The sequence below is a fragment of the Falco peregrinus genome, chromosome 8 (assembly GCF_023634155.1).
Source record: "Falco peregrinus isolate bFalPer1 chromosome 8, bFalPer1.pri, whole genome shotgun sequence".
NCBI classification, from domain to species: Eukaryota; Metazoa; Chordata; class Aves; order Falconiformes; family Falconidae; genus Falco; species Falco peregrinus.
Window position 1 is genome coordinate 21850166 of NC_073728.1, and position 27486 is coordinate 21877651.

Here is a 27486-nt window from a genome sequence, read left to right on the forward strand (position 1 = left end):
CTTAGAAGGTTTTATCTTCGATACTCTCACAATCCCTTTTACAAAAAACCCAAAAACCTGATGGACATCTCTAGTCTAAACTTGAAGGTAAAGAAAGTAGCCAGGAGTCTCATATGAAGAAGCTCAAGACAGTAAGCTACAAATCTGATCTCAAAGTATGACTGTCCAGGTTAGCCACACTAGGAAAAGTAGAAGGTCTTGAGCCACATATGTGATTTTTGCCTGTGGGTTTTTTGGTTTGGTGTTTTTTTCCCCCTTAATCACTGTGCTTGCAAGTGCTGTATCATGAGATACAAGTATCAGCTAAAAAGAAAAGACTAGACAGGCAGAACACTGTTACACTTGCTACCCTAGTGTATTGTTGGTAGACACTGAGCACCAATATCAGCATTGAAAATAGCTTTTGTTGCACAGTAACACTTTCAAAGTCCTATCACATGCATAAAAACACAGGAAAAAATTATTTTCAAGAGCAGTGAAATGCCTGTCCAAGTTCCTGGAATATCTACTCTGAAAGAGCAGCAAGTATTTTAAACTTCACTCTTATTATGACTGAATGCTCCAACAAAATACCTGATTAATGATTATGCTATAGGATTAAAAAAGAAGTTCCAAGTAGGCCAAGAATAGTAAGAGTAATAACATAATATATAGCTCTCCAATAACAATAATGGAACACTACTCCAAAATAAGACATATAATTTTGGATGTGATGGATCAACAGGATTGTTGTGTTTAAAAGACAGGAAATCATTATTCCACTCAGCCTATTCAGACTTCAATGTATCTAAACTTACAAAGAGAGTGTTCTGGATGAGAGACTTTGGACTCTTCAGGTTTAATTTAATTTTTTTCTGAGATGATTAAAAATTAATTAAAGGTTTAGAAAAAAACTAACCTTTTAGCATCACTACAAAAGCAAAATTTAGTTCTATGCTCTTCCAGTCAAACAAACTTATAGCTTAAAATTGTTTTTAGTTCAAGCTGCAATTTAACACCGAAGTGCCAGGTAAAGCTGCACAGATCCCACTACTATCAGCCTCGAGCAAAGAGCTGCACCCAGCCTTCCCTCAATTTGTCACATGATCAGGTCACCATAAGGCCTCATGAGGTCCTAGTCCTGTAAGTGATGCTTGGATAACTGGGAATGCCGGAAGGGTTAACAGGAATTTAGTTCACAACCATCTTCACATCATCTTTTAAAATTAGTAATAAATAACCTTATCTCTAAATTAATAGATGCCCACATCTTTCTTCTAACACAGCTTTCAATGCATTGATAGGAAGATCCAGTGCTGCTTAAAGTAAAAAAACAGGACAACTTTTCTCTTAACAATATTCTGACTTAAAGGGAAAATGGCAAGAACCTGCAAGTTACCAAAAAAGTGGATGAGAAAATAGGTTTAAAATTTCATTGCAGACAGGCTACTATAGAAATGAATATATTTAGAGTGTAGCCTAGTAAAGTTTTAAATACGACTTCATTTTGAATAGGACAAATTTCATAAGCAAATATACCCATTAGAAAGATCAGAGAGATAAAGTTCTTAAAACAAGTATTGTTTTACAAGAGCTTTTCTAAATTATGGTTAAGCAGCTGATTTAATCAAACCAAATCAAACTGGAGATTATAGAGACCATTTAATTAAAAAGGGCTCTCAGTATTATGTTAATACGAAAAGCTTATGCCATTGTACCAGTGAGAATCAAAAGTCATGTTGACTAACACTTCCATAAAGTCAAATTGTAAAATGTAGTCTACTGTTCTGCAGGCAGTCCCAAAAGTCAAGAGATATAAAGGCTGTCACGAATTGGCAAAACTTCACAAATAGACAAAACTTCATTTAAGCCAACCCATGGAATCAATCACTACATAATTTCTGCCATCCATAAATCTGGTCAAAACATGTTTGGCATTCCAGCTAAAACAACAACTCAGAAATTTTAAGATTCTCAAGATTTAAGTACTTGAAGCTTCTTCACGCAGTAAGAGCAAAAACAGCCACTCCTCCCGCCCCCCAAAAAATACAAGCAAGGTTAAACATACTGCACACAGCAGCTTCCCTGGCCAAAATCATGGAAAACCCTGGGAAACAAAGTACTGCCACTCCAGGCAAAGTTCTAGTCAGCTCTGGTGTGGGGCATGCCTGGTCTGGCGTTGACTTTCTCAGGACTTCAACAGCTAGCCAAGTAAAATAAAGAGCCCCCGAACATGCACACAATGTAACTTTGCTGTGCCTACATTTTGGCTAAATTCAGACCCAGAATCTTGATAAAAGAACGTTTAAAAGATGGGAGAAGGAGATGTGTTTTGTCCTTGCTTCAGCCTTGGAAACTCATGCCAGAACAGGCATTCAGCATGAAAAATGTCAGCCATTGGTTTAATTGCAGCACGATAAGGAACTAGATGTCTGACAATGGAAAACCCTGACCAATTGCTAGATGTGTACTGAGCTTCCAAAAGGTATAGTTTCATCCAACAGTCTCTGCACACGATATTCAGTCCTACCCATAACAGGATGGGACATGTTACAGAGAAGAAAGAATTTGTAGTAAAATACTAAAAATTTTATATTTTACATTTTTAAAGTAGATTTTTGAAATTGACTAATTACACAGCAAAACCTACAGTTCAACTGAAGTCATTCATTTGTAAACAATACGAAGCTTCTCAAAAGCCCTTTTCTGACACAATGGTGAAATCTATTGAAAGAATTCAGGCAAAATCTTAAGTCTTCATTAATCTTAACGATATACTGATAACTTATACCATACCATTAGAGAAAGAAATCAGCTGAAACAACTCAGTGGGAGTAAGCATGGCTCTTTGTGAATACCACACAGTTATTACAATATTTAACAACAGATATTTTCTGTTCAACAGAAATTTAACAGCGTAACAAAACAAGAGCTTTAGGGAAGGTGGGAGCACTTTAAAAAGCACAAAAGGTAACTCTGCCCAGGAAAAGCACATCAATCAAACCACTTTTTATAGTCCCTCATCTGCCTTTGCAGCACACTGCTTTGAAAGCAGTTTTCAAGTACAAAGACAGATTCAAAGTTGCATTTGCTGATGAATGTACTCTTCAAAAAGGATGCACTTCTCTTCAAGAGGGCAGCCAACTATCAAAGACAAAACCAAACACAATTTAAAGGCATCAAATAGTCCTGAAAAACAAGTGCTGCGACATTACAAAAGCCAGAACATATCTGCCAAGTGATGCCAGAAGCAACAGCAGTTATGAGACATATTTGCCATTGCGGATCTAAAGCCATCAAGGTTTGCTATATTTGAACATGCTGCTGATGCCTTAAAATTCTGCAGCGGGAGCCAAAGGAACACCACTCACACCACCACGCTCCCTGAAACCATCATGGCACAACAACTCAAATGGCAACTCTGATGGTTCCTTGACGTAGGGTGACAGCTCATGCACTTGGGTATCTGACTTTGTGTATGCATATATGAAATAATCATTCATGAAATAATGAAAATGGTAGAAAAACATCATCACAAGAGATGTACATACATCATTGTTTTATACAAAAATAAAAATATTGTATGAACCCTCACTATGTTATATAATCTGTTAAAAAAAATCATGCTTCTAAGAAATACTCTTCTAAAAAAGTGGAAGTAAAACACTGGACTTAATGAGAATTATGACTGTACCTTGTAAAGAAGTGTGAACAGCACGATGTGCAAGGTTTTACAGTGTAAAAGCTTTATGAGACCTTTGTAACTTGGGTGTAGTGGTGTTCTCTTCTTGTAAGGAGGCCATGGGTTCCCAGGGAACTTACCACTTTGCTTTAAACTGTTAAAACAAGTGAAACTTATGTTAAACACCACAATAATGTAGACAACTGCCACTGTCATAGATAATTATCCTGCACTCTTTTTGTTTAGACCAACTTCAGAGTTGATGAGCATTTCTAAGCCATTTAATTTATTTAAGCAGCATTCTAAAAGACTGGAACGTATAAAAAACTAAATCCAGTCTCATTTTTCTGTGGATTCCTACTGATTTAAATGACCTTTATTTATAAATGGATCTTTAATTAATGTTATGAATTTTAAAATTCCATTTTGATTCTAAGAGGCACATAGAAGCGATCGAAAACTTTGCACTTCAGCCAAATCCATGTTAATCAGACATCCAACATTGAAATCTCATGTCTGTAGGAATGGATTACAGGCAATACCAGGAAACATGAGGCATAATTAGCTATAGTTGACAGTACCAGTGCTATCATATCTACGAACTGAAGTGTTAAGTTCAACATGGACCCACATTTCTAATACTGAGCTGGAATCCAGTACAGTAGACAATGCAATTATTTCATAGGATAGTACCTTGCTCAAAATCACTTACAGTATATATTTATGATGACCCTTTCACTTAATGGAATGAGCAGAGGGGCAGAGGATTATTTCACCAAGTTTATTATAAAGGATTTTAAACTTTATTTTTACTCCCACAGTGTGAAATAAAAGACAATTAAATAAAATCAGCTGCAAACATTCTATCCCTTACAGCTTCTTAAGGGACAGAGTTAAGACAGAATCATCTTGCTTCTTAGAACTTGAGTGTCACAAATGTTTTTTCCTGTATTTAAACCATAATTTAATTCACTCATGGTTTCTGTCATGAGTGAATACATAGAAAAAACCCAAATTATCTTCAATGTGATTTCAAAACACAGAACTCTGTAATACTGTGCTTCACATACCTAAATGTAAAATAAATGAAAATAGATACGGCTAGGTTTTTTTAAGTAATTTGTAAGTGATTTTTAAACATTAACTTCTATTAAGTATTTTATCTGTGATGACATTCACTACTTTGTGGCACTTTAAATCGATTCTTAAACATTTATGGAAGAGTAACAGACTAAGCTAACCAAAACCCTGATATACTGCCTGTAAATTTATAAACTATTTACTCAAGGACACATCTGGGGCCTGAAAACTTCAATAACATGGTTAGCATTACCAGACAGTGAAAACAAAAAAAATATTGTGCAATGAGTAACAATATGATGTTACATTTCTAAAAATGATCCAACTTACAATGCTGTATATCTGTCCATTGCAGACTGCACATCTCTACGGTAAACTGTTCGAAGTATTACCATGACAGGATCAAATTCCTTATCCCAGACTTCAGCTGTTGTTTAAAAGAAGTCACATGTTAAAATTCTCTTTGAAGACCTTTACAACTTATTCTACATTCTCTTCTTAACTAGCTTTAATTATGTAATTTTCTATTACATAACAATTATTTTGAGGCAAAGTACAGTAATTTTTACTAATTCTTACTAACTTACTATACTAATAATTACTACTACTTATCAAGATGGAATAATATTTTAAGTGAAATTTTGATTAGCTACAAACCAAAAAATCATCAATCTAGGCAATAGATCTTTTCTACTAAGTTTTATTTTACTGTCTTCTAGCTTTCTTTTCTGTTACATAGTAATTTATAACGTGGGATAAAACAGAAAAATCACATTTTTCTGATAAAATAACAGTTGTAACACACTCTGAGGAAAGTTAAAAAATTTCCAAATTAATTTCAAAAATCCAAGTAAATGTATTTATCCAAGTGTAACTATAGGAAGGCAGCCAAACTTTAAAAAAAAAATAAAAATCTTGGTTTGCTCTTTTTAATTTCTGAGTACATGTAAGAAAAGGTGTAAATTGTTTTTTACTTGGTACTTGATAAGCACAAGCCCTCTTGAAAATAGGAAGTAAAGGCTGCAGAGCAGTTAGCAAGTAGGTGATATTTAACTATTAATTGCAGTAAGCCAAACAACTAGAACACATTTTTTTGTTCAGTCTCAAAAATGGCCATGTTTCTTATCAAATAATATGTGTGGTCAAACCTTTACAAACATGCCTTATACATTATTTCGGCATTAAGATCTTAGTTATCTCTGTTTAATTTAGTAGCTCTAAAGTAACATCCGGAGTGGCTTTCCAGGGCAATCACAAACAGAAAAGTCTAAACAGACTGTAAAGATATCCCATTTAACTGCTACCTTTTTTTCTATTTACAAGTTATTAAAGAACAAAATTAAGTTTTCAACCTAAAGCCAAATTAAGATGTTCATTCTATTTATTGTTTGTAAGCGTTCAGCTCTCCTAATACAGCAATATGAAGGCAAGATGCAATGACCCCATCAAAGGAAGAAAAAGCCCAGTGGATACAGAATTTTAGCTCCATCAGCAGGCATAACACAACACAAGCACTTACAACATTCTTCAAAGTTGTTGTAACTTTGCCACAGGCAAAAGTGGGCAGCTTTACCACCCTTTTAGGATTAACTTTCCCCAGGCAGGAAGACAAGTGGTCAGTACTCCTATTAATCCCTACTAATGTCAACAGTTCTACAGATACCTTCATATGCTGCTAAGAGTAAACATGTAGCATAGTTTCCACTATGTGTGAAATATGTTCAAACTTAGCTTGTGAAAAAAACCAACTTTTTCTGGACAGAGTTTACTGTTGCAGTCTGAAACACAAATGAGGCTTGTTTGGTCTGCTAACGCACAATGAGGAAAAAGGAATATGTGAGGGAGCCATACACAGAATATTAGCAATGTACACACTGCTCATCTTCAGCCCACAAATCCAGAGAGAACTGGAAGAACTATTTCTTATTTTTGGAAGCTGGTTTGGTTTTGTATTTTTTTTAAAATGATGGTTGATGGAAGCAAAATCTGGGGCTTCTGCAATCATAAAGTAGATCTTTTTATCCCCCTTAATTTTAGTGAAACAATGGAATAGGGGGAACAGAGCTCAACATGACTTGTTTGAACTGCAACAGGCCACAAACTACAATCTTAAAAGTAACTGAAGTATCACCGTTCTTTTTCAGAAACTATACAGCCTTATAAAGATCATTTACTTCAGTATTCATTGCTATAGACTAGATACTCAAAAAAACCTGTAAGACACAAAACCAGAGGTAAACTATGTTAAAAAAAGTACCAAAAACCCTCAAAACACTATAACCTAGCATTAGATTCCCTGAATTTTTTCCCTTCACGCTGCTACAAAGAAGACCAGCATGTCACAAGCTCCAGAAACCCAACAGAACAGAAGGAAATGCAGTTTACATAATATGAAAATAAAGTTCTTTTACCTATGTAGCATTAAGCTGCCTAATTACACTTCAAGGAACAAGAACAAACCAATTCCTGAAAATCTGGTTTCACAAAATTACTTCACTGGTTGTTAATTTGTATAAAGGTAAGAACTTCACTGACTCATCAATCTCCTAGTACAAAAACTAGCAAACAAGTTAGTAGAGTAGAAGTTCCTACATTAACAACAACAAAAAAAAAGTCCACAAAAGAACACAGCCTACAAACCAAATGGTTTCAAAACTGTCAAACCCCAACCTTGCCAGTTCTCAAGGGAGGTAAGCAGGGGAGGAAGGAGTTAATTCCTTTTCAGCTCTGCCATAAGCTGAAGTACAAGAGCTCACAAAGCATTTCAGATTCCTACAGGCTTATCTGCTCTGAGACAGGAAACAGTAATGGAACACTGAGTTCTTGAATTCTTCCTCTCCTTTGGTATACCAACACTGTGCTGAGCCCAATTTAGATGGCAAACTGGTCAGGGTAAGAAACTTCTCATTATCTCACTGTATGCATTGCAGAATTATAGAACATATTCTATAACTAGTCCAGCCTGAACTTTTTGTTCTAGACCATCACTATTGACTGGGAAAAATGTTACAGGATACCAGGACAGTTAAACAATATAAAAGAAAGTATGATGCATCATGACATCATCTTTAATAATCAAAATGTGGAGAAGATCAAAGAAAATAATTTTGCAACTGGCACCTCACTAGTGCAAACAGTTCTAAACTCTACTGAGTGCACATCTGATTTTTTTAAAATCACATGAATGATTAAGTATGCAGATCAGTGAAATATAGATAACAATTTTTCAGTTCTCCATTCTTCCCTTGCTTTCAAAGGATACCTAATTTTCACTCATTTTACTCTAGATTAAAATTGTTTTTTTCAAAGACTATTAACAGTCTTTAGTAATGCTCTTAAACATAAGCAATGTACAATAATGGAAACGTCAAGTTTTGTGGGGTTATGGTGGTGTTAGGTTTGGGTTTTTTGTTTGGGGGGGGACAGTGGCGTGGGGCTTCTATCATTGTTTGCTGGGTTGTTTTTTGTTGTTTTATTTTTTTAAGGAAAAAAACTGTAGTTAAGCATCTTACCACTGAGTATGTTAGAAGAGGACACCATTTACCATACCTTTAGGTGTATACATTCCTTGTTGCATGGAACCTCCAGGTTCAAAAACAGGAGCTTTAAAATCAGCAACTGCTGACAAGACTGATTCAAAGCTTAAGCTTCCTGGAATAATACCACTTTTAGGATTGGGGTTTTCTGGAATGTAATGTTTGTGTTAAGGAAAGCAAAGTTAACTTAGTTGCAGGACACAGCATTTTACTTCCCTTTTGACATTTTCAGTCACTCATTTCAGAAGCCACGTTTCAGCAGTGCTCTGTGTTTACCACAAGAGGTCTGTCTGCTCCAGCTGCTATGGAACAACTATTACTGAAGTGAACCAAAGCCTCCTTGCTAGGACATTAAACTTTAAAGCAAGCCAATTGCTACATGGCTTGGCTCAAGAGGTAAGTATTAAATGAGAAATAAAAACGATCTGTCATGCATATAAAGTTTCTGTACTTGCCTTTATTTACTAACAATTTGGCTCTCTTCATAGCAAGAACATTTTGCATTTACAGGTAAGTGCAGAAAATGCAAGTGAATAGCTTGGGATTCATAAACACAGTAAGGAATTCTCCATCTTGGATTGGCTATTTCTCATTTTTGATAGCAATACTTAATTGACCTAGTGAGATTACCCAAAATCACAAGAAGCAGTTATAAATAAGGAAACTTCTGCTTAGTGGTTAAGTGATTGTTTATATAGATGATTCACTTGTTTCAAAGAGTTAAGTGATTCCCTGAAGTGAATTGCTTTAAGTGATTTACTTACTTTACATACTTTTTTAACATTGAGTTACTAGGTCATATCATAATAATTCTTACTACATTTTTGTAACTCTCAATCTCCTCCTTTTCTATCTTTATAAAATCCTAGTATTTTTGCTCAGTGCTTATCCCTGGATTACAATCTCTTTTGGGCAATCACCACAAGCTATTTAATTTGCGTACGCCTAATACACTGATAGGAGTAAACCCTGCATATTTGTATTCAACTATTTGGGGACATGAACCGTATCACTGCACATAAAGACTTTCCTAGAGTTTGCCGTTCTTCAGGTAAGACAGTTTCCCCCGTAACACATGCATTTCACTCTAACTGATATTACTTGCATTTTCAGCTATTGACAGCAAAAGCCAATATAACAGAGTGGCTTCTTTTTATACTGGCTTAAAATTAACAAAAAACGAAGGCTCAAATCCAGATAAAGGTGACGCTTGGCTACACCTTCTACAATGTAATTGGAAAACACTTTTCACCTCACACCTAAAGGACTTTTGTACTGTTAAAAACAATAAAAATTAAAAGAGCAGTTTCACATTCTGTATCAAAATTGATTTAAAACTATCACAAAGTTATTGCATATTTTGTAAGAAAAAACAAAAGCCTTTGCTGATGAGTATATGCAAACACACCTTGACACAATTTGTTATAATTATGCAAGCTGAAAACATGTTGTTCGAGCTCCAATATCCCACTACTATCCAGGTACCTGTCATTCTCATTCATGCACATTAATTAATGTATTCCAAGGATATGAGATCCAATAATGAACTGTGTGTCCTGTCATTCATACAGAGCTGGGCTACCATCTCTGCTCTGAGGATCTCATCATCTGTCATTCCTAGAACAATAAAATTTTAAAAGCCATTAAAATAACTTAATTTTAAAACACACATTCAGCATACATTTGCCATTAAATAGAAGTTAAACTTGATACAAACATTAAGTAATAATACAGTGCTATAAAAATACAGCAATGAAAAAAAAGGGATGGCATAAATGCTATGGAGAGACACAACCTCAGTCAGGAACAAGGTACAAACTGGAGCTGTTGCCTTTCTGAAAAAGATACAGCATCTTCACATGATCACATACACAAATCACCCACTTCCATTAAAGTAATTTTTCTCTATTTCTATATATCATGTCTATTTCTAATTCATAAGGGAATAAAATTCAGTAACTGGCAAAAATGAAACCAAGTGTTGAATGCTTTAAGTTACTATATGGCTTACCAGCTTTATGGTAGCTACTAAATATTGAATATAAATGAATGGGCATGTTATTTATATACAAGCATTCTTAAAGCAGTGATTCTTACCTAAATGTAAACGAAGACTTAAAAGAAGGACCAAAAACGTTAAAGCTCCTTCCAACATCGACCTTTCATGCTCTGAATCAAGAACTGTATTTTGATGCTGTGATGCCATTGTTAACAGATCTACCACCTTAAATCTACACAGCAAAGAGTAAAGTCAGAAACATCATTCTCCAACATTAAAACATCAACATGAAATGTACTGATAAACTCAGGACACCATTCACAACAAGCCAAAATGAATACAAAATGAAATGCGTGTAATGCAATAATATGCAAACACTCTTATTTTTAAATTCAGATTTTCATTTAACTATCTATAGAATCTGCTATAGCGATATTTACTCCACATGAAAACACCTTACATTTATGAACATATAAAAGCTAATGCCAATTAACCTGTTTTCAAACCTTGATTTTATTCTATCTAGAAAAGCAGACACTCTCCCTGTGTCTCTTATTGCAGCTCTGTTTATCTGCTTCTTCAGGCTAGCATATCCTGAAAGCTTGCATATGAACATGTGTAAAACTTAAAAAGCCCTGAAGATGCTCAGAAAATGAATGTCTGAAGTTTCACTACTGCACTGTAAATTCAAAAGCCAATCCTGTATAAAATCAAGGATATACCTTGAGATACCTCTTTGGTACAGCCCTTAGGTAAGTGTTAGTTTTGGCTAGGCAGAGTTCTACCACTGAAGATGGGTATCAGACATGAACCTTTTCTCTCACATGGCATAAATGAGTCAACAGCTAGCACAAAACTGAAGAAAAGCGTTCATCTTTTAACACTACCTTTCAAAAACAGATGAAATAAAATAATCCGGGTCCAGCCTAGATGCACAGACCTGTGGAAAGAGAATAAATTTATTTTTTTCAGTAGCATGTTTATTAACAATCATTGTGTTCGCTTCTTAGAAAATGTAACTTACTTGCAGCAGATAAATGTCAGGATCAATCATTGAATTGCAGAAATGAGATTGCACGTAAGTCATGGCCTGTCCTTTAATTTGTAGACCATTTCTAACCCACATGTTGCTGTGAATTTCAGAAAGACTTGCCTGTCAGGAAAAATAAAATAAAATAAGAAGTTACAAACATTTTAGGGATATTCAGCTAGTCAGTTCAATGTTAGCAGTTCATCCATATATTATATTGATGATATATATAATACTAATTTACTTATCCTGGCGAGTGAGGGATGAAAAGGAACCACTGGAAGTTTATGAAACAGAGACCATATTTTCATGAGAGCACATTTCAGACAACAAAAGTGATCAAAACCAATGAAGTGAATCATTTCTGTATTTATTTATTAAAATCTTTTTTAAAGTACTCCAAAGCTGAAGGCATCATGGTTAAAATGAAGTTAGGCATAAAAACAATAATTACAAATACTGCTTACTACCACTTACATGCAAATAAATACAGATTTGTAAAAAAAAAAAAAAAAAAAAAAAGAGAGAGAGAGAAAGTTGCAGGGTGCATCCATTCTTGAACTCATTCTCAATTTAAAATAAGAATTTTTCAGATTCAGGTTTTTTCTCAACTTGCGCTCCATTCATAGCTATTCTATGAACATGCAAGTCCATGTTTTCAAAGGGTTGGTTCTTCCTACCCTTTTGAAAGTGTTATAGTGAATATTATTATTGTAATTCTCAGAATACAATAACTAAAGCCACAGATTTTTGGAAATAGGAAGGCAAAAAAAAGTTTATTCTAACTACTCAGTATATTCTAGTTATTACTGTCACATATTGCTTATTTTGATATTCCACAATTAAGATAACACTCCCTTGTTAAATACTTCTAAATATATTTAACTGATAGGGATTACAAAAATCAGACAGCAACTATTTTTTGTTGTACATCTCTACATTGGCAAAGTCAGAAGTCTGTCCATACCTGAATCTGAAGTGGGTGAATCATTAATTTCATCAGCATCTCCTGATCTGGCAAGATAGTATCAAGATCTAGTTCTTGGCATTTGACAGCCTAGAAACAAAAAGCAAGCACACACTGTACTGAACAATCACACTCAACAGGGAATTTCTATCTTCTATGTGACTAAAACATGTGCTTACCTTACTTAAAAACATGGCAAAGTAACGGTGCAGTGGCAAATGAAAAGTAACTTGGTTAGGAGCTGGCTGGAAGTAAAATAAAGATATTTTAATATCATATATTTAAAAAAAACCAAACAACTGCAAATGTCTTTGTCACAACCACCAAGAACAGTATATTGCATGTCTTCATTTGATGGACTGACTTTCTACTAATTAAGTATTACTTCATTCCCCTGCACTCTCCAATGATTCCAAAATTTCCCTTATTCCAACAGCTATAGTTAATGTCTTTCTAAGCCCTCAGTAACTAACGTCACTCTGAACTGATTGGGAGTATTGCTTGCTAAGGTGGCAAAGTGCTCCCCACTACCATATCAGAAGAGGACTTCTGTGTTGCCATTGCTTCAGCTCTTCGTTCAGAACAGCAGTACACCAATGGCACTGCTTTTAAGACTCACATAGCTTATGCTTGCACCAGCAAATGTAAATCACCAAGACGCTATAAATAAAGGATTCTAGGACATAACATGACAACTATTAACTACAAACTCTAATTTCAGCAAGACAGTCCTTTTTCAATCACAGCCTTGAAAGATGACTTAATTTAAGGGGGGCAGGGGAGAGGGAGTGTATCACCTTTGAAGCTTAATCAGATTTTCACAGTATTTTGCCTACATTTACTAGGAATATTTACCTCATCTACAAAGTTGATAGCATCAAACCAGTCCTGAAGCGCTTCAAGGCAGTATCTGACAACGTTTCGTGTGTATTCCTGTGTTTCCTGCAGTAAGAGAAACCAGTGTACTACACAAGCCAAAATAGTTTCAACTGTCACCCTATTTTCCTACTACAAATAAATATGATTATTTCAAGAATATTTTTACAGTACATAATTCATGCCCTCATCATACAGATATTAGAATCATAGAATCTTTTAGGTTGGAAATGACCTCTGAGATCATCAACTGTTAACCCAGGACTGCCAAGTCCATCATTAAACCATGTCACTAAGCACTGCATGTATGTATTTTTTTAAACACTTTCAGGGATGGCGATTCCACCACCACTCTGGGCAGCCTGTTTCACTGCTTCAGTGAAACCACCCTTTCAGTGAAGAAATTTTTCCTAATATTCAATCTAAACCTCCCCTGGCATAACTTGAGGCCGTTTCCTCTTGTCCTGTCACTTGTTTTCTGGGAGAAGAGACCTTCCCCCACCTGCTCACAATCTCCTTTCAGGTAGCTGTAGAGAGCGATAACCTGAGCCTCCTTTCCAGACTAAACAACCCCAGTTCCCTCAGCTGCTCCTCATAAAGAGTTAGTATTAGGATGGTTTCACCGTTACTATAAAAGATAATAATTTCAATGGTGAGAATTAAGGCACCTTAAGAATGGTCTGCTGGTCCTAGTGCCTATTGTTTAATTTATCCATTTATTTTTACCAAAAATCTAGAGATGCAAGCGTAGAAAAAGGTACAGCCATTCCTTTTGGTTGCATGGAAAAAGTCTTGGAAGTTTATCTGTAAGCTGGCAAACACAAAGTACCTGAATGCAACAATAACACAATACTGCACAGATTTCAACAATATGCAAACCTCATTATGATTGCATGATATAACCCTGTAACAATGCCCTAAAACTATAATACATTTCAGATTAAATCATGTATTTCAAGCCTAGAACTGCACTCCATGAGCCAAGCAGTAATGTGCAAGAAGAGAAGGCAGGCAGGGAGCTAAAGCAAATTGCTCTGTGATCAGCAGAACTTACAAAGCCTCATTTCTTAATGGACTTTTCCTTTAATCTTCTCTTCCCTCTAAACACAGACTCCAGACGTGCCCCACACTCTTAGGGTATCTATGATACACTTCTCATGCAAAAGCCAGCAGTGCTTTGGCCAGCCAGAAGCTGTGCAAGTACCGACTGGCTCACTCAGACACCTTTTCTCGTCAGGAAATCAAACAGCCACACTCATCCTGCTGTTCCACCCTCTACGGTGACTAGGCTCTGCCAGCTGTTCCTTTCCTATGGGATGCAAGCTGCAATCTCTTCGCATCCATCCAACTTCACTAATCAAGCACAACCATTAAACTATGAAATTTCTAAAACACTTCTAGATTTATAGAGAATGACCAAAGCATTCAAACACAGGGGTGAAAACATGACTGACAAGCCCACAGGCAAAGCAAGGAATCATAAAGGCCTTAAACACAAGGCACTTTCCCAACCCTAAGCTAAAAAGAAAGGAATACTTCAAAAAGCCAGAAGTTGTAATTCTTCAAAAGATAATTTAGGCTTATAAACTGATATATTCATAATGTATCAGTATAACTTATATTATGGAAGGGCTTTTGCAACTGCCCAATTTAAACTATTTTAAAAATGCATGGTATGCTCATGCACAATTTTTCAGTGCACAGTTCAACTCAGGTATTACTGTCTTATGGATGCTATTACATATCTCAATAAGCTAATTTCAAAGATAAGTATTTATTTCATAAAAAATAACCAATAAAAAGTTTTTTTCACATTAAGTATTCCTATAAGCTGATAGATTCAATTTTTACTACAAATTAGTATCATTTGCAGTTTAGCAAATAGTAACAGCTCTTTGCTCTGGTTAGAAAACCATGAGATGTCAGAACGTAAGAGGCTTTCCACCTCAGGCTGTTAGTAAAACAACATGAACCCAGAAATTACTCCATCCCACATCATAATGAAGTATCTACCTGCAGACATAATCAAGATTATAATCTCATTAGGACAACTTATATATCTCCTTTCCTACTGAATGAAGGCAAAATGACTCAGATTTATCAAGTTCTTCATCAGATTGTTAGTTATTTATTCCATATGTACAGTCATATGGAATGACTGTACACATCCTGAACTTGTAGTCTCAGTTCTAGAGACAATATATTAGACACAAGCATGAATTCTATACTCACTATACACGGAATCCAAGTTGATCACAGTTTTATATATTCAGTAGACAGACACAGCAAAACCCAAGTGTTTTCAAACACAGAACAGACAGACCTTTCAGATCTGAGAACTCTAGAATAAGTCATGGATAAAAGCAATGACAGAGAAATGTTAATCTTACCCTAACTTTGCAGTGTGATAGAAGACCCCACATTGGCTGGGCACAGGCTTCCAGCTCAGCAGCAAAGGCAGCGTAGTATGTCTGTGATTCAAACTCCACATGCTCATTTAGTTCTCGTTTATTTAAGTTCATACCTTCAAAGATTTAAGCAGAGTTATGCAACCAAATACTTAACTAGGGCTAAGTGGAATGCAGTATTTTTAGTATTATGCATTCACACATCTATTGAGACAAAAAAACACAAACTGTAACAATATATCTTATCTAGCAGCAGAATAAATGATAAAGTATGAGAACAAGCAGCAAAGTTTGAACAGAAATAGACCAGAAAAGAACAATAGCTCTACACTGGCTAGTAACTGCACTCCTTGCTGTTCAGGTGACATTAACATGGACAGCAGCCCTTCTACTTTGAATTTCACTTAATAAGAACATTTAGAAGGAAAATACCTGGTCCTCCTTCTAGGCAGAACATTAATCAGTATTGAAAAGTTCACAGTTTTAAAATATTTTTTAAAGTAATAAAAAGTTTCCTCAGAGCAATACTTAGAAAAAGATTCAGATTTATCAATTAATTTACCCAATATTTAAATTTAGAACTTCACCAATACAACAATTCCAGCATAAGTTATGGTTTTTACTTTAAGTACAACCTGAGAATCCTGACACTCTGAATCTCAGTCAAGTTTTGCTCTTGTCAAGCAATTGCTCTTTAACTAGCCCACGTAAGACAAAGATACATTAGATCATTTCAAATCTACCTGTTTTCTAGAATCTACTGTTCCCTTCCAGGAATACAGACTTATGAGAACACTAATTAATTAAATATTTACATACAGCAGTGTAATGATTTTGCTACTGCAAATACTTAAGCTGTCTTAACATTCTTGTATTAGTACTGACTATAAAAGCTACATACCTTGAAAGAATGATACAAAATTCATCCATGTTACCAAAAGACCATGATCTTCCAAAAATTTCTTCGCCACACTTTGGTGTGAAAGTATGTTTATAAAATCACTAACCAGGGGCCAGTAAGTATTATTCTTCAGTAGTGCTTCCCCACAATTCACCACAACATGTAAACTATTTTCTTCATCTACATTTTAAAAAAGAAAAAAGTAGTATTTTTTTTCTTTTTGTTGTAATTTTTAAATGAAGTTACAAGCTAATGCAAAAATAACAAATAGGATTTACTATAATGTTGTGATCACACACATGCAGAGAAAACTGCAAAAAGAAGAATGGTTGTGTGGTACCTGAGGCTGTTTTCTCGTCACAGACTCGTCAACATAGATCCCACTCAGTAGGAGACATACTTTGAACAATATTGCAACCTTTGAAAAGCAGTGCATTAGTAAAACCATCCCAGCTATGCCTTTTTTGAATACGCTCAAGAAGTATAAAAAGACCAAACAGTATAATTCCTATTATAAACATCTGAAATCTGTTTTGAATTTGACACGCTTCTAGTGAGCAAGCTACCTTGCAGCACCCAAACAAGAAACTGGTGATCAAAATCTTCACTAGCATGTTGAATCTGAGGAGAGTAGAGAAAAGCATTTCCACCCTGAATATGGGACAGAGAGAGAGCTGATGCAGCCTGCCTGAGACCAGGGCAGGAAAGCATTCCCAAAAGAAGGGGAGAAGAAACTGGGGGGGGGGGGGGGGGGGGGGGAGGGGCAGGCAGAAGTCTCCCCCTCAAATTACAGTACATCCTCCACAATTATCAAATAAATCTCTTTATTTGATTTTCGTAAGATGGACCCTTGGAAAGGCCAGAAGGGAAACAGGATTGGTCCTGGATTCACAATCCAAGGGGAGTAACTTCTAGCACCCATCTGTCAGTCGCTCTTGTGTTTCAAGCGAACAGAAGAAAGAAAATCTTGTATCTGATGATCAGCCTTGGGGATGGCTCTTGTCCAGTTCAAATGCACTGAAGGACCCTTGTAGTTACTCTTTACACAGTGAAAGGGGTCATAAGCAGTACAGCACAGCCACAGCTGGAAAGACACTGTTATTAACAGAGCTCAGTCTCCAGCTGATGAGGTACATCTGTATCTGGAGTGGTTGCCTTTGGTATATATGTAAGCTTTTTTCCTCTCCTTTGGTGTAACTACTAAAGAAAATACTTCTTCTCTTTTTACTCTGAGGTTGTTTATTTTGTTGGTTTATTGCTACCAGGAGAAAAAAAACCAAAATTCCTCTCTCGCCTGTTAGGTCAACAGGTTTTCTGTAAGTCACACAGTACTTCAATCTTGACAATTTTTACTTCCCAAGAACACAGCACAGAGAAATTAATCTGATCTCATCCTGAAAAATATGCTGCTTGAGTTGCACACAACTATAAACAGGTAACTTCTTGTTAAGATAATAGAGCTCCATTCCTTACGACTGACTCCCACCTATTACACTGAAGCACTGGAAGGAACAGGAAGCCAGAAGTGCTCTGTAGAGCTTCTCAAACTTCTCTGCCACAGTTGATCAAATACTCTTTAATCTCTCTCTTGTTATCTGGTACATCTGCAAAGAAAGGAACCTAGGTCTTGCTGCTCAGCTGCCTGGTTCCCACGTGCTCACGCAGCCTATCCAAGAAGAGGATAACATCTCAGCTGGCTCTGCCTGAACCCACTGGAGGACTTCACAAAGAGCCAACAGCTACATGTTCCTGATTCTATGTCCCAGTATAGATCAGACAAATACAAACTTACTTCAAACCAGCAGTGGCACGGCCTCTTAATCAGAGTTCTCTACAAGCCAGGGTTAACATAAGGTCGGTCAAAGGGGTGTTTTTTTTCAAGGACAAACAATTATCAAAATTTTTCCCTTGGGGCATGAATTCTTCTCCCATGAGAAATTCAGTAGGAGGAAAATACTGATAAGATGAAAAAAGTCTCTAAAAGCAGTGTGACATAAATCTTCCCAGGGAGCCAGTTTTATCACGTGCACCCATATTTCTCCTCATCATCCTTTCACACCATGTGTGAGAGAGGTAAGCTGAACTAGTTACACTTTTGAAGCTGATAAGAACACAGGTCCTAGGTCAACTGTTTCATGAGCACTGCTTGTCACTTGGCATCCACAAATACCCTTAATGAACTGTATACTTCTAACATGTCAGCTCTCCAAAAGACAATTGGGATCTGTGAGCAATGCAAACTAAATGTGCCATAGCTGATACAATCCCTGCTCCATATTCTCCTTGCTCCTCTCCAACATGTTTTCTTCACCTATCCATCAGCTGGATTTGCAAACTTTGTCTCATTCAGATACCAAACAACTTACTTGTTGCACTAGCTGCACAAACAGAATTCTTCTCAACTTATCTCACCAGCACAGACTTCTGACAGACCTCTCACTATTTCCAGCATCGTAAGACATACCTTGAACTAAACACAAGATAAAAGCCCACAGAACTGCAAAAGAAGGCCAATGAGAATATGAGAGGGAAAAAAACGCAATAAAAGTATTTTGTTAATTTTTTTCTGTTAATTTATAGTATGCCCAACTCGCCATGTATAAAACAGTGGGAAGAAAATGTGAAAATACTGAAAAGCACCAGATTGATGGAGTTTTAGCTAAGACAAATCACTGGTGCTGGGGAAAGGAGACAGGTAACTTTATGTCTTGGGATAGCTGTTCCAAGGGTAAGTCTTTCTCACAAATTATCACAAATACATCTGACATAACTTACCAGCTTCAGCTTATATAATTAATTACCAGGAAGTTTCTTCAGAGAATAGCTAATCACAGTCACAGCCTTTTTCTGTTTGGCTGCAAATTCTGATCCATTACAGAACCTTACCACCGTGCTAGGAACATCCCATGCTGTCCAACAAGTAATGTTCAGAAGATGCTTAAAAGTAGTTTCTACCAATATGGCATAAGTTTAGCAAAAGTCACTTGGTAGCCAAACTATTAAAGATTCAGCATTTTTCTTTGAACACTGTGAAACAATTTATGTAGGGCAACAGAAAAATTTCTCCTGTTGATGTGCAGCTAGACGACTGAGGATCTCCCATTTCAGTAGTTGTTCTGTATTAGGCTATACATAGAATGGGCTCAGAGATAAAGGATACTTTAGACAAGAAAAATCAGTTTCATGCAGAAGTCGATGGTACTTATTTGGCAGCAGCTGACAGCCTACCTAGAGAGTATTTTCAAATTCAAACTACGACAAAGAGGGCTGAGAGGGCTGTGGTCTGTTAAGTACATGAAAGCATGAAAACCAGCAAGATTCGTTGTGCCACCATTTTCAGATAAGGACAGGTAAACAAGGAGGGCAGAAGTAGGACAGCTGTTTTCACTAGAAAAGTTACACAGTGTACACCAGGTGAAATTCAAATTGCCACTCTATCAACAAAAATCTTGATCAAATTATTATATTTACAAAGTATGAAATCATTCTCCTCTAATTATATCGTTTCATTAAGGCAATCCCAGGTTAGAAAAAAAATTACCAATTTTAAATACTTCAAATAGCTTGTGAAATACTTTGAAAATGTTATTAAAAATCTTTATTTGCATATATAATTTCTCATTCAAATGAGCTTCACAAACAGCGTCTATGCATTCTACCCAACAAATGAAGCACCTGCAAGATAATACTCTCTATTTTAAACTACATAACATTCCTAAATAAGCAAACCCTACAAACCAAAGGATAAAATATCAGTATCACTCTTGATAACTATCTTTACATTTCTAGGAAATTTTGAGATTCAGACTCTACCATATATTGCTAGATACTGTGTATTTTTGGGAAGAGGTTGGGAGGTGGATTACCCACCAAAGAAAAGAGATTAAATTTCCCCTATAATCAATTTATTATCCACGGAAACAAGCAAACAAACAAAGTCCACCTACCTTGCAATTCACTTTTAATAAGGCAACTTTCCATCATATATAACAGAACAGTGACCATAATATCCAGCAGCTGACATTCTTCTGTTACTTGGCGTGCTAGTTCTTCATTGCTGAACAACTGAACACTGATATGCACAATTCTATTAGACATTGTGTCTGATTCATGGCTTTTCTTCAGTGTTTTCATAATAAAAGCATAATGCTGAACAAAAGTTTTTGTAAAAGCAATCTGCAAATCATAAAGAAATTTTGACGTTAACAAGCACCATACACAAATAATAGCTTTCTTTCATTATAAAATATTCCTTTACAAAAGTACAGTCAACATATCCTGGGAAACACCAGTTGCCATGACAAACCAAACCTGACAGGTCTAAGTATCCCATGCCTAGTTTCTAGAAACAACATGAAAAGACCTACGTATAGAAAAGGGTAACACCCCCTCCAATCTTATTACCTTATCCCAAAATCTAACCTTGTTCTATACTTTCCACACTAAAAAAACCAGAAATGTTGAAAGAATATAAGGTCTCAGCATACCTGTGAAAGCAGTGAAGTTCTAATAATTAATTTAGGATGTAAAAAATGTAGGATAAAACAGGAACTAATGTCCTAAAATGAAACACTCTAAAAGATGAGATTAGTGGCGCCTAATAAAGCTGCCTTACCACTTACGCTCATCTACCCATGGAGTGAAGTTTTCACTCGTCTGTCAAGGATGACATTTCAACACCAAATTTCATCTGCTGTCAAAACATCCTATATTTTTTTTAATAGACCTTTAGCACTTTCTCCTCAATAATTAAAACCATTAGCAAGCTTTGCTGTTCTTCATATAACTGTTTGGGTATTTTTAAACCAGGCCAGCATTTAAACACATCAATACATATACATATAAATCTTAGTACAGTTTCTTGTCCCACTCAATGGGCCTCAAATTGCATTGTAAAGCAACCTTTTGCATTGCATATACGTGTGCATGCCTGCCAGCTTCGAAATCATTGCTCACTTAGTACTTTAAGTTCTGAATTAACACCATCTGGACTTGCTTAGCTTAATAAGAAGAGATAATACAAGTTGCATAGTGAAAAAAATTTTCAGCTCAAACTCTACAATCCCTTGTCTGTTCCTCCTGGAAGTATTAACCTTTCACAAGCATAAAATTAGAAATTTTAAAACCACCCTCAGGCAGCTGTGTTTTCACCAGACTGTATACAAATCACTACTTCATTTTACCTGCCTCATACTCAGTGCTCTCTTTTATTTTTTTTATGTTATGGCACTACCATATTGTTCTCATTTAGAAAGTATTTCCAAAAATATCACAATGCCTGAACTCTGCTATTGGTCACAAAGACTGCTTCTTCCAGCAAGTATCCTCAAAAATAAAGCTGCTCATGCAAAAACCAATGGACCACGCTAAGGATGGGGTTATCACTGCATGAAACGCTACAACACTGCTTAACTTGCCTTCCTGTAGCTGGCCCACTGTGATGGATTCCTGTATAATAATTTGAAGTGTCTTCTACATGCAACACCCAGCACAACAGTAGTTGTTTTCAGCTAAATCCTTTTTGGAACAACATATTCATGGTATTTGCATGGAGTTAATACAGTATCATTCTGGTATTGCATGGCAGAACAACCCATTATGTAATTTCCTTTAAATTAAAGCTTGATACAACTTTAATCACCAGCAAGGACACTTATGACAAACATCAACACAGTTATGCTACTAATGTTAAGCCTCAGACAGAAATGATGCACCTGATATTTTAAGAAGTCTATGAATGCTGCTAGTAAAAAAAGTATACTTTCTTTATACATTACTTCTTCACACTGTATTGTGTTTAAATAGGATTCCCAGATTCTGTGATCTAGGAACTAAGTTTTACTTGTTTTACTCAGCACTCTTAAAGTTGATTGCAAAACATAAAAAAAATATAAAATTATGGCTACTGTAGATTTGCCATCAGTACAGTATAATGATAGAGACTCTGTAATACACTTAAATGAAGACATAAGCATTACTCCTACATTCACTTGGAAGTTAAACAAATACAACCCTTTCCAATTTTGACAGGAAGAAAGTAAACTCATTTCCAGAAGTTAAAATGCTGAAATACTGTGATCCGTATATAAGAACAGGCACAGCAGGTCAAATCAGTCCATCCAGCTCAGTATCCTGTCTTTGAGTGGCCAAAGTTGTATACATAACTAGGGAAAAAACACAGAATGGAGGAAGAATGCAGATATTGACAACACTTCTTTCCAAATACCTATTCAGCTTCCAGCCATTTGGAAGAAGTGGCTTCCTAAGACAGACATGTTTTCTGTATACTTAATTACCTTCACTGACTTACTCTCTATGATCTTGTGCACCTTCTAAATTTCTAGCCTATGGACAAGAAGTTAGTTTTTTCATCTAGATTTTCCTCTCGGTGGCCACTCAACAATCCCAGATCTTTTAGGAGCCTAACATCAACACCATGGCTCAGTTAGAACTTGCATCTCCCATGTTTAGGATTTCAACATTTAAAAAAAAAAAAAAAAAAAAAAAAGTTCTGCCAGGTGAAAGCTGTGCTAAAATTAAGTTTCCAGAATAAAAACTCTTCCACAGAATTTGTATGTCCAGGAGTTAGCAAAGCCCTATTGCTGAAATAGCTGGCTCAATATTCGCTATGGGAGGTGCTTGACGAGGCACAGCATTTCTCATAATTATGTTTGTTGATTCATTCTCTCTACCAGATGCTTTTGCATTTCTCTACTTCCAGTATTCCAGATTTCAGCAAGGTTCTGCTCTTGGATGATTTACATTCTTCCATCAGCTTCCTATTTATTGCCAACCCCTTCTTTGCCTTTTCCTTGGTCACGTGAAGATCAGTTCTATTTCTCTGGCCTTTTGTTTCTCCTCTTGCAGAAACCTTGTCCACACTATACACCTCTAATTTCTTGGAAGTCCTGGTAAATTTATCTTCTGTTTTCTTTTTCTTCACTTCTAAGTTTCCAAGCTTCAAACGTCAGAGACTGCTGGAAAGGATGCCTGAGGTACAAATCCTGTAAGGCAAAACCAACACTGTTTATGTTGTCTCTCTTACATGCAAAAGTGGGGAGGGGAAGAGCTAGTTAACCCAGGGTTTTAGACCATCCCTTTCAACACCTCTTTTTGATACTGAGAATCCTAAAAGAGAAATTTGTTCTCCTATTTAAAAATAAATCTGTGCAACAGAGACTGCTGGTGGCTCACCAACTGCTGCATAGGGCATGGTGGATTCAGTCAGCTCTACTACGTTTATGCTGGAGGTCAGAGATTTCAACAGTGTCACAGTACACACCAATAGCCAGTTCTGTGCTGTTTCTGACTAGCTCACCCAGTTTTATCAGAAAACCAACCCAGCAGAATTCTGCTGATTTAATGAGCTAAATCAGCTCATGAAGAATCAGACAAATTGCACAACACCAGAGACAGAAAATTTAAGACAGTACATGTGGTCTAGATAGGATGGGAGAAAGTAGCAGAAAGCTGAGAGATCACTTGGAACAGTTGAGTTCCAGCCGTTTGAGAATGCAATATCATTAAACAGCAACCAAGCTTTTCCTTCATAAAAGCTAAAGGGAAGCTTGAAAGCAAAAACATTCTTCTAATTCAGTGCAAAATGGTACATTCTCTCTGTACATGTAAAAGCAGAGCCACTTCTTGTGAACTAGCCACAATCCTCATAGATATGTTTAAAATTCATGCATCGTTTATAGTTTTGCAACAAAGCACAGACATCTTGGGGAAAAAATAGTGGTACTGCCTCCCTAGTATTGCTGTGTGATACATTTCCTACTCTGAGATTCCTTACCACTGAAAAATACTTCTTCAACAACAACAGCAATTAAAATAAACACAGATTCTAAAAGATTTCCAATACTTAGGATTCGTGCTAGTAAGAAAGTTTGTGTATAGGAATTACCTGTTTAATCAAACACAATATGAAACTGGTAAAAAAAACCCAAACAAACAAAACCAGGGAACGTTTAAATAATCTTTTGTTCAAACAGACAGTATTGGTGGGAAGAAGATGGATTATTTCCAGACAAAGGTGGCAGCCAGCAGAGAAACCAAATATACCATAGTCTCCATTTTGAGTACATAGTGAAGAAAGATTGTGAACATGATGAAAAAAGCCGCTGTGGCTTGTTGTCAAAGGTAAAAAGATCCCATGATCCTTAAAAGTTGTTACTACATGGTATTGTAAAAAGGTAAGCACAGCAACACTTACCAGATTCCTCTGCATGCTGCTAGCAGCTGGGTGTTTTTACAGGCAGGAGTTTAGCTGGCAATGGATCAGGAGAACTGGATATTCACACGGGTCTCGAAATATCAAGAAGAATTCAAGCTTCATGGCAAGGGATCATCAGTTAAGAAGTCCTCACGCCTCCTCATGTATTAGCTGAATCCGAGACCAAGATGAATCTATGCTGGTATCCCAAATCAAAATGGTGTCTTGACATGGACAGAGTATTGCTGGAGGCCCTTATCTTTTTCTTCCTTCCACGTTCATATCCTTTGCTTTGATCCAGCAAGGTTTTAAGGGGGTATGAATACAGGACTGTCCCATTATAAACACATATTTTTGAAGAAATCTGCATGCCTGGATGTCAGGATTTCTTGAACTTTGCCTCCCAGCAGGGATTGAGAAGGTCCAAAATATTTGCATGACGCAAAGGTATGACATGATCAGAGGAAAATGTTAAGCCTGATTGCTATGTATACTAGGTCTTGGGAACATGTAGAGCAAAGAACCAAACCTGGCTGCACATCAAGATTTAAAAGAGGAATATGACATCCAGTCTCCATGACTCCAGGCCAGGAGACACTTGGTATGGACAACTGCAAAATTCTGTAAGGAAGCACATGGAAGGCTGCCAAAATCACCTAGGGCATAGCTGCAGCAAGAACACACACTGCAATGACCCATATGGAGAAACCACTGCCTACTAGAACAGCTGCAATGGGAATGAAGTCACCACAATTATTTACCAGTCATACCACACTACAGAACCATTTAGTGCTGATCCCCATCTTCTAATAAAAACCCAGTTGACAAAGTAAAACAACATAAAACCAAATCCAACAGAGACAAAAAGGAAAAACCAAACCATGAGATCAAAATTTATACTGCTGCTCCAGAATTATCCATCTTGTTTTGTCCACATCTCTCTTCAAATACTATACACTTAAGACTTTGTAGCAAAATACTCAAGCCAAGGTAAAATCATTATTTTACTGCTTATTATTAAAATACAAACATACAACATGGTCTCATGCAAGGCATAATACATACCAAGTACTTGTAAAAGGCATTTAAGTTTGAACGAAATTAGGCAAGTACCTTATAATCTTGATCTGGTAGCATGTTGAGTAAGAAAGTCACCATCTTCTGTGGAAACTCATATTTTATTGTCCAAAATAATAATTCTTCTAAAAAACATTTATGCTTCAAAACATCCATGATAGATTGATCTGCATGAAAGGATGGAGGAGGGATGTGTAATGTAATAATTATTAAAACTAAAACCAATGACAGTGCAGTTGCACTGTATTATATAAAATTCAGTAACAAAATTTTAAGAACATCTTAATGCACTCTAACTTTTATTTTTAAAAAAAAAAAAAACACTGGGAAAATTAACATGGCCGCCACTGCACAGTGTCAGTCTCTAACACTGAAAAGGACCTCCCAGAGAAGCCTGTGAAAGTTTTCAGTACAGTTCTACCAGAGTCCAGTCTTCATTGATTGCATACCCTACTGTAATAACTCCACTGATTGTAACTGATCACAGCAATCTGCACAGTATTTACACAGCACTTAATTGAGGGGAAATGCTAAGGTAGACTACTACTTAGCTGAAGTTAAAATAGCAAAACAAAACACAATTTATGATTAAGTGATGAGTTCTATCACAACAATTATATTCTGTTTACAAAGCCCTAAACAAGCTAAATAGAAACAATAATGTATCAGTTATTTTTAAAGCAATATATGTACTGATTGACCAACCACAAAGTTGTTGGTTGGTTGGGTTTTTTTAAGATAAAAATTACCATAATCAGACAATCAGGCACTAGGCTCCTGATGGTACCAGAACAGTCAGCCTCATTTTTCCTCATTGAATTCCTGGCCATTCACCCTGGCCCCTTACTCACACTAACAGTACAACCCTGCGGGGGTACCTACATAGGAACCAAGTAAGTTTCCATTCTGTCAGCTGTGTTCTCAAGCAGATCAGTTGCCTGATTGCAAAGCTGCAGAAACTGACCTCCACGAGAATAAACTGTTCACGAAGCTATTGTCTGACAGAGCATAAATCATATGAATTCTGTTTAAAAAAATACTAAAATATAAAAACTCTTTAACGTCATACTTCAAGAGGTTGATTACTTAGAACTACAACAGGTATTGTTCACCCCCACAACATATAAGGACTAAAGAAAATGATAATACTAATAATAATGCTCCTTTATACTTATAAATCAACTAGACCTGAGGATATATCCATACACATAAAATACCATGTTCCGATGGGACTGTATCAAGTGCTCCCATCAGTACAGATTCAAAATCACCTAAGCTCAGTATCATTTGGCCTTGAAGACTTGCCTCTTCACTGAAGTATGACAGCTTTAGGGACTGCACTGGCTAGCTTTGTGCCTATCCTAAGCAGGACAGGTATTTGTGCTTTTCCTAAGCAGGAATTACCTTCATTTTCCACCATTACCAATCAGGCCAAAACACCTCAGGAATTGCAAAAGATCATGAGAAATAATGAATAATTTAAATTTTAGGGATCTCCTCAAGACTCCAGCAAACCACACAAAGAAAATAATATGTTTTATTCAATATATTCTACAAGTGTTGAAACAAAAAATTACCTTCACAGAGTCATGAAAGATATTTTAATGTTAAAATATTTTGTAAAGCATTACACATCACCTACTGCAGCAAACATATGATGATCATTTACGTTCTCTTCCTCGTCTCTTGTTAAGAAATTGCATATGAGATTTTACTGCCCATGAAAGCTTGGTAGC

The 27486-nt window shown here is 36.2% G+C and overlaps 1 protein-coding gene across 8 annotated transcripts in view; it reads right to left on the reverse strand.

Moving 5' to 3' along the window:
• The window catches only part of UBR3 (ubiquitin protein ligase E3 component n-recognin 3), a 117160-nt gene that overhangs the window by 63880 nt on the left and 25794 nt on the right, over positions 1-27486 (reverse strand). For 7 of the 8 annotated variants that reach the window (XM_055812763.1, XM_055812762.1, XM_055812759.1 and 4 more), the window contains 14 exons: positions 25787-25917; positions 20406-20634; positions 16459-16638; positions 15540-15673; positions 13129-13215; positions 12453-12518; positions 12274-12363; positions 11301-11429; positions 11164-11216; positions 10375-10508; positions 9807-9894; positions 8291-8430; positions 5072-5168; positions 3674-3815 (listed from right to left, as the gene is read on the reverse strand). In XM_055812763.1, the coding sequence (XP_055668738.1) occupies positions 3674-3815; positions 5072-5168; positions 8291-8430; positions 9807-9894; positions 10375-10508; positions 11164-11216; positions 11301-11429; positions 12274-12363; positions 12453-12518; positions 13129-13215; positions 15540-15673; positions 16459-16638; positions 20406-20634; positions 25787-25917 (1700 nt within the window). Of the gene's footprint in view, positions 1-3673; positions 3816-5071; positions 5169-8290; positions 8431-9806; positions 9895-10374; positions 10509-11163; positions 11217-11300; positions 11430-12273; positions 12364-12452; positions 12519-13128; positions 13216-15539; positions 15674-16458; positions 16639-20405; positions 20635-25786; positions 25918-27388; positions 27408-27486 lie in introns of those variants that run through there. The other variant, XM_055812764.1, reaches the window with a different exon arrangement.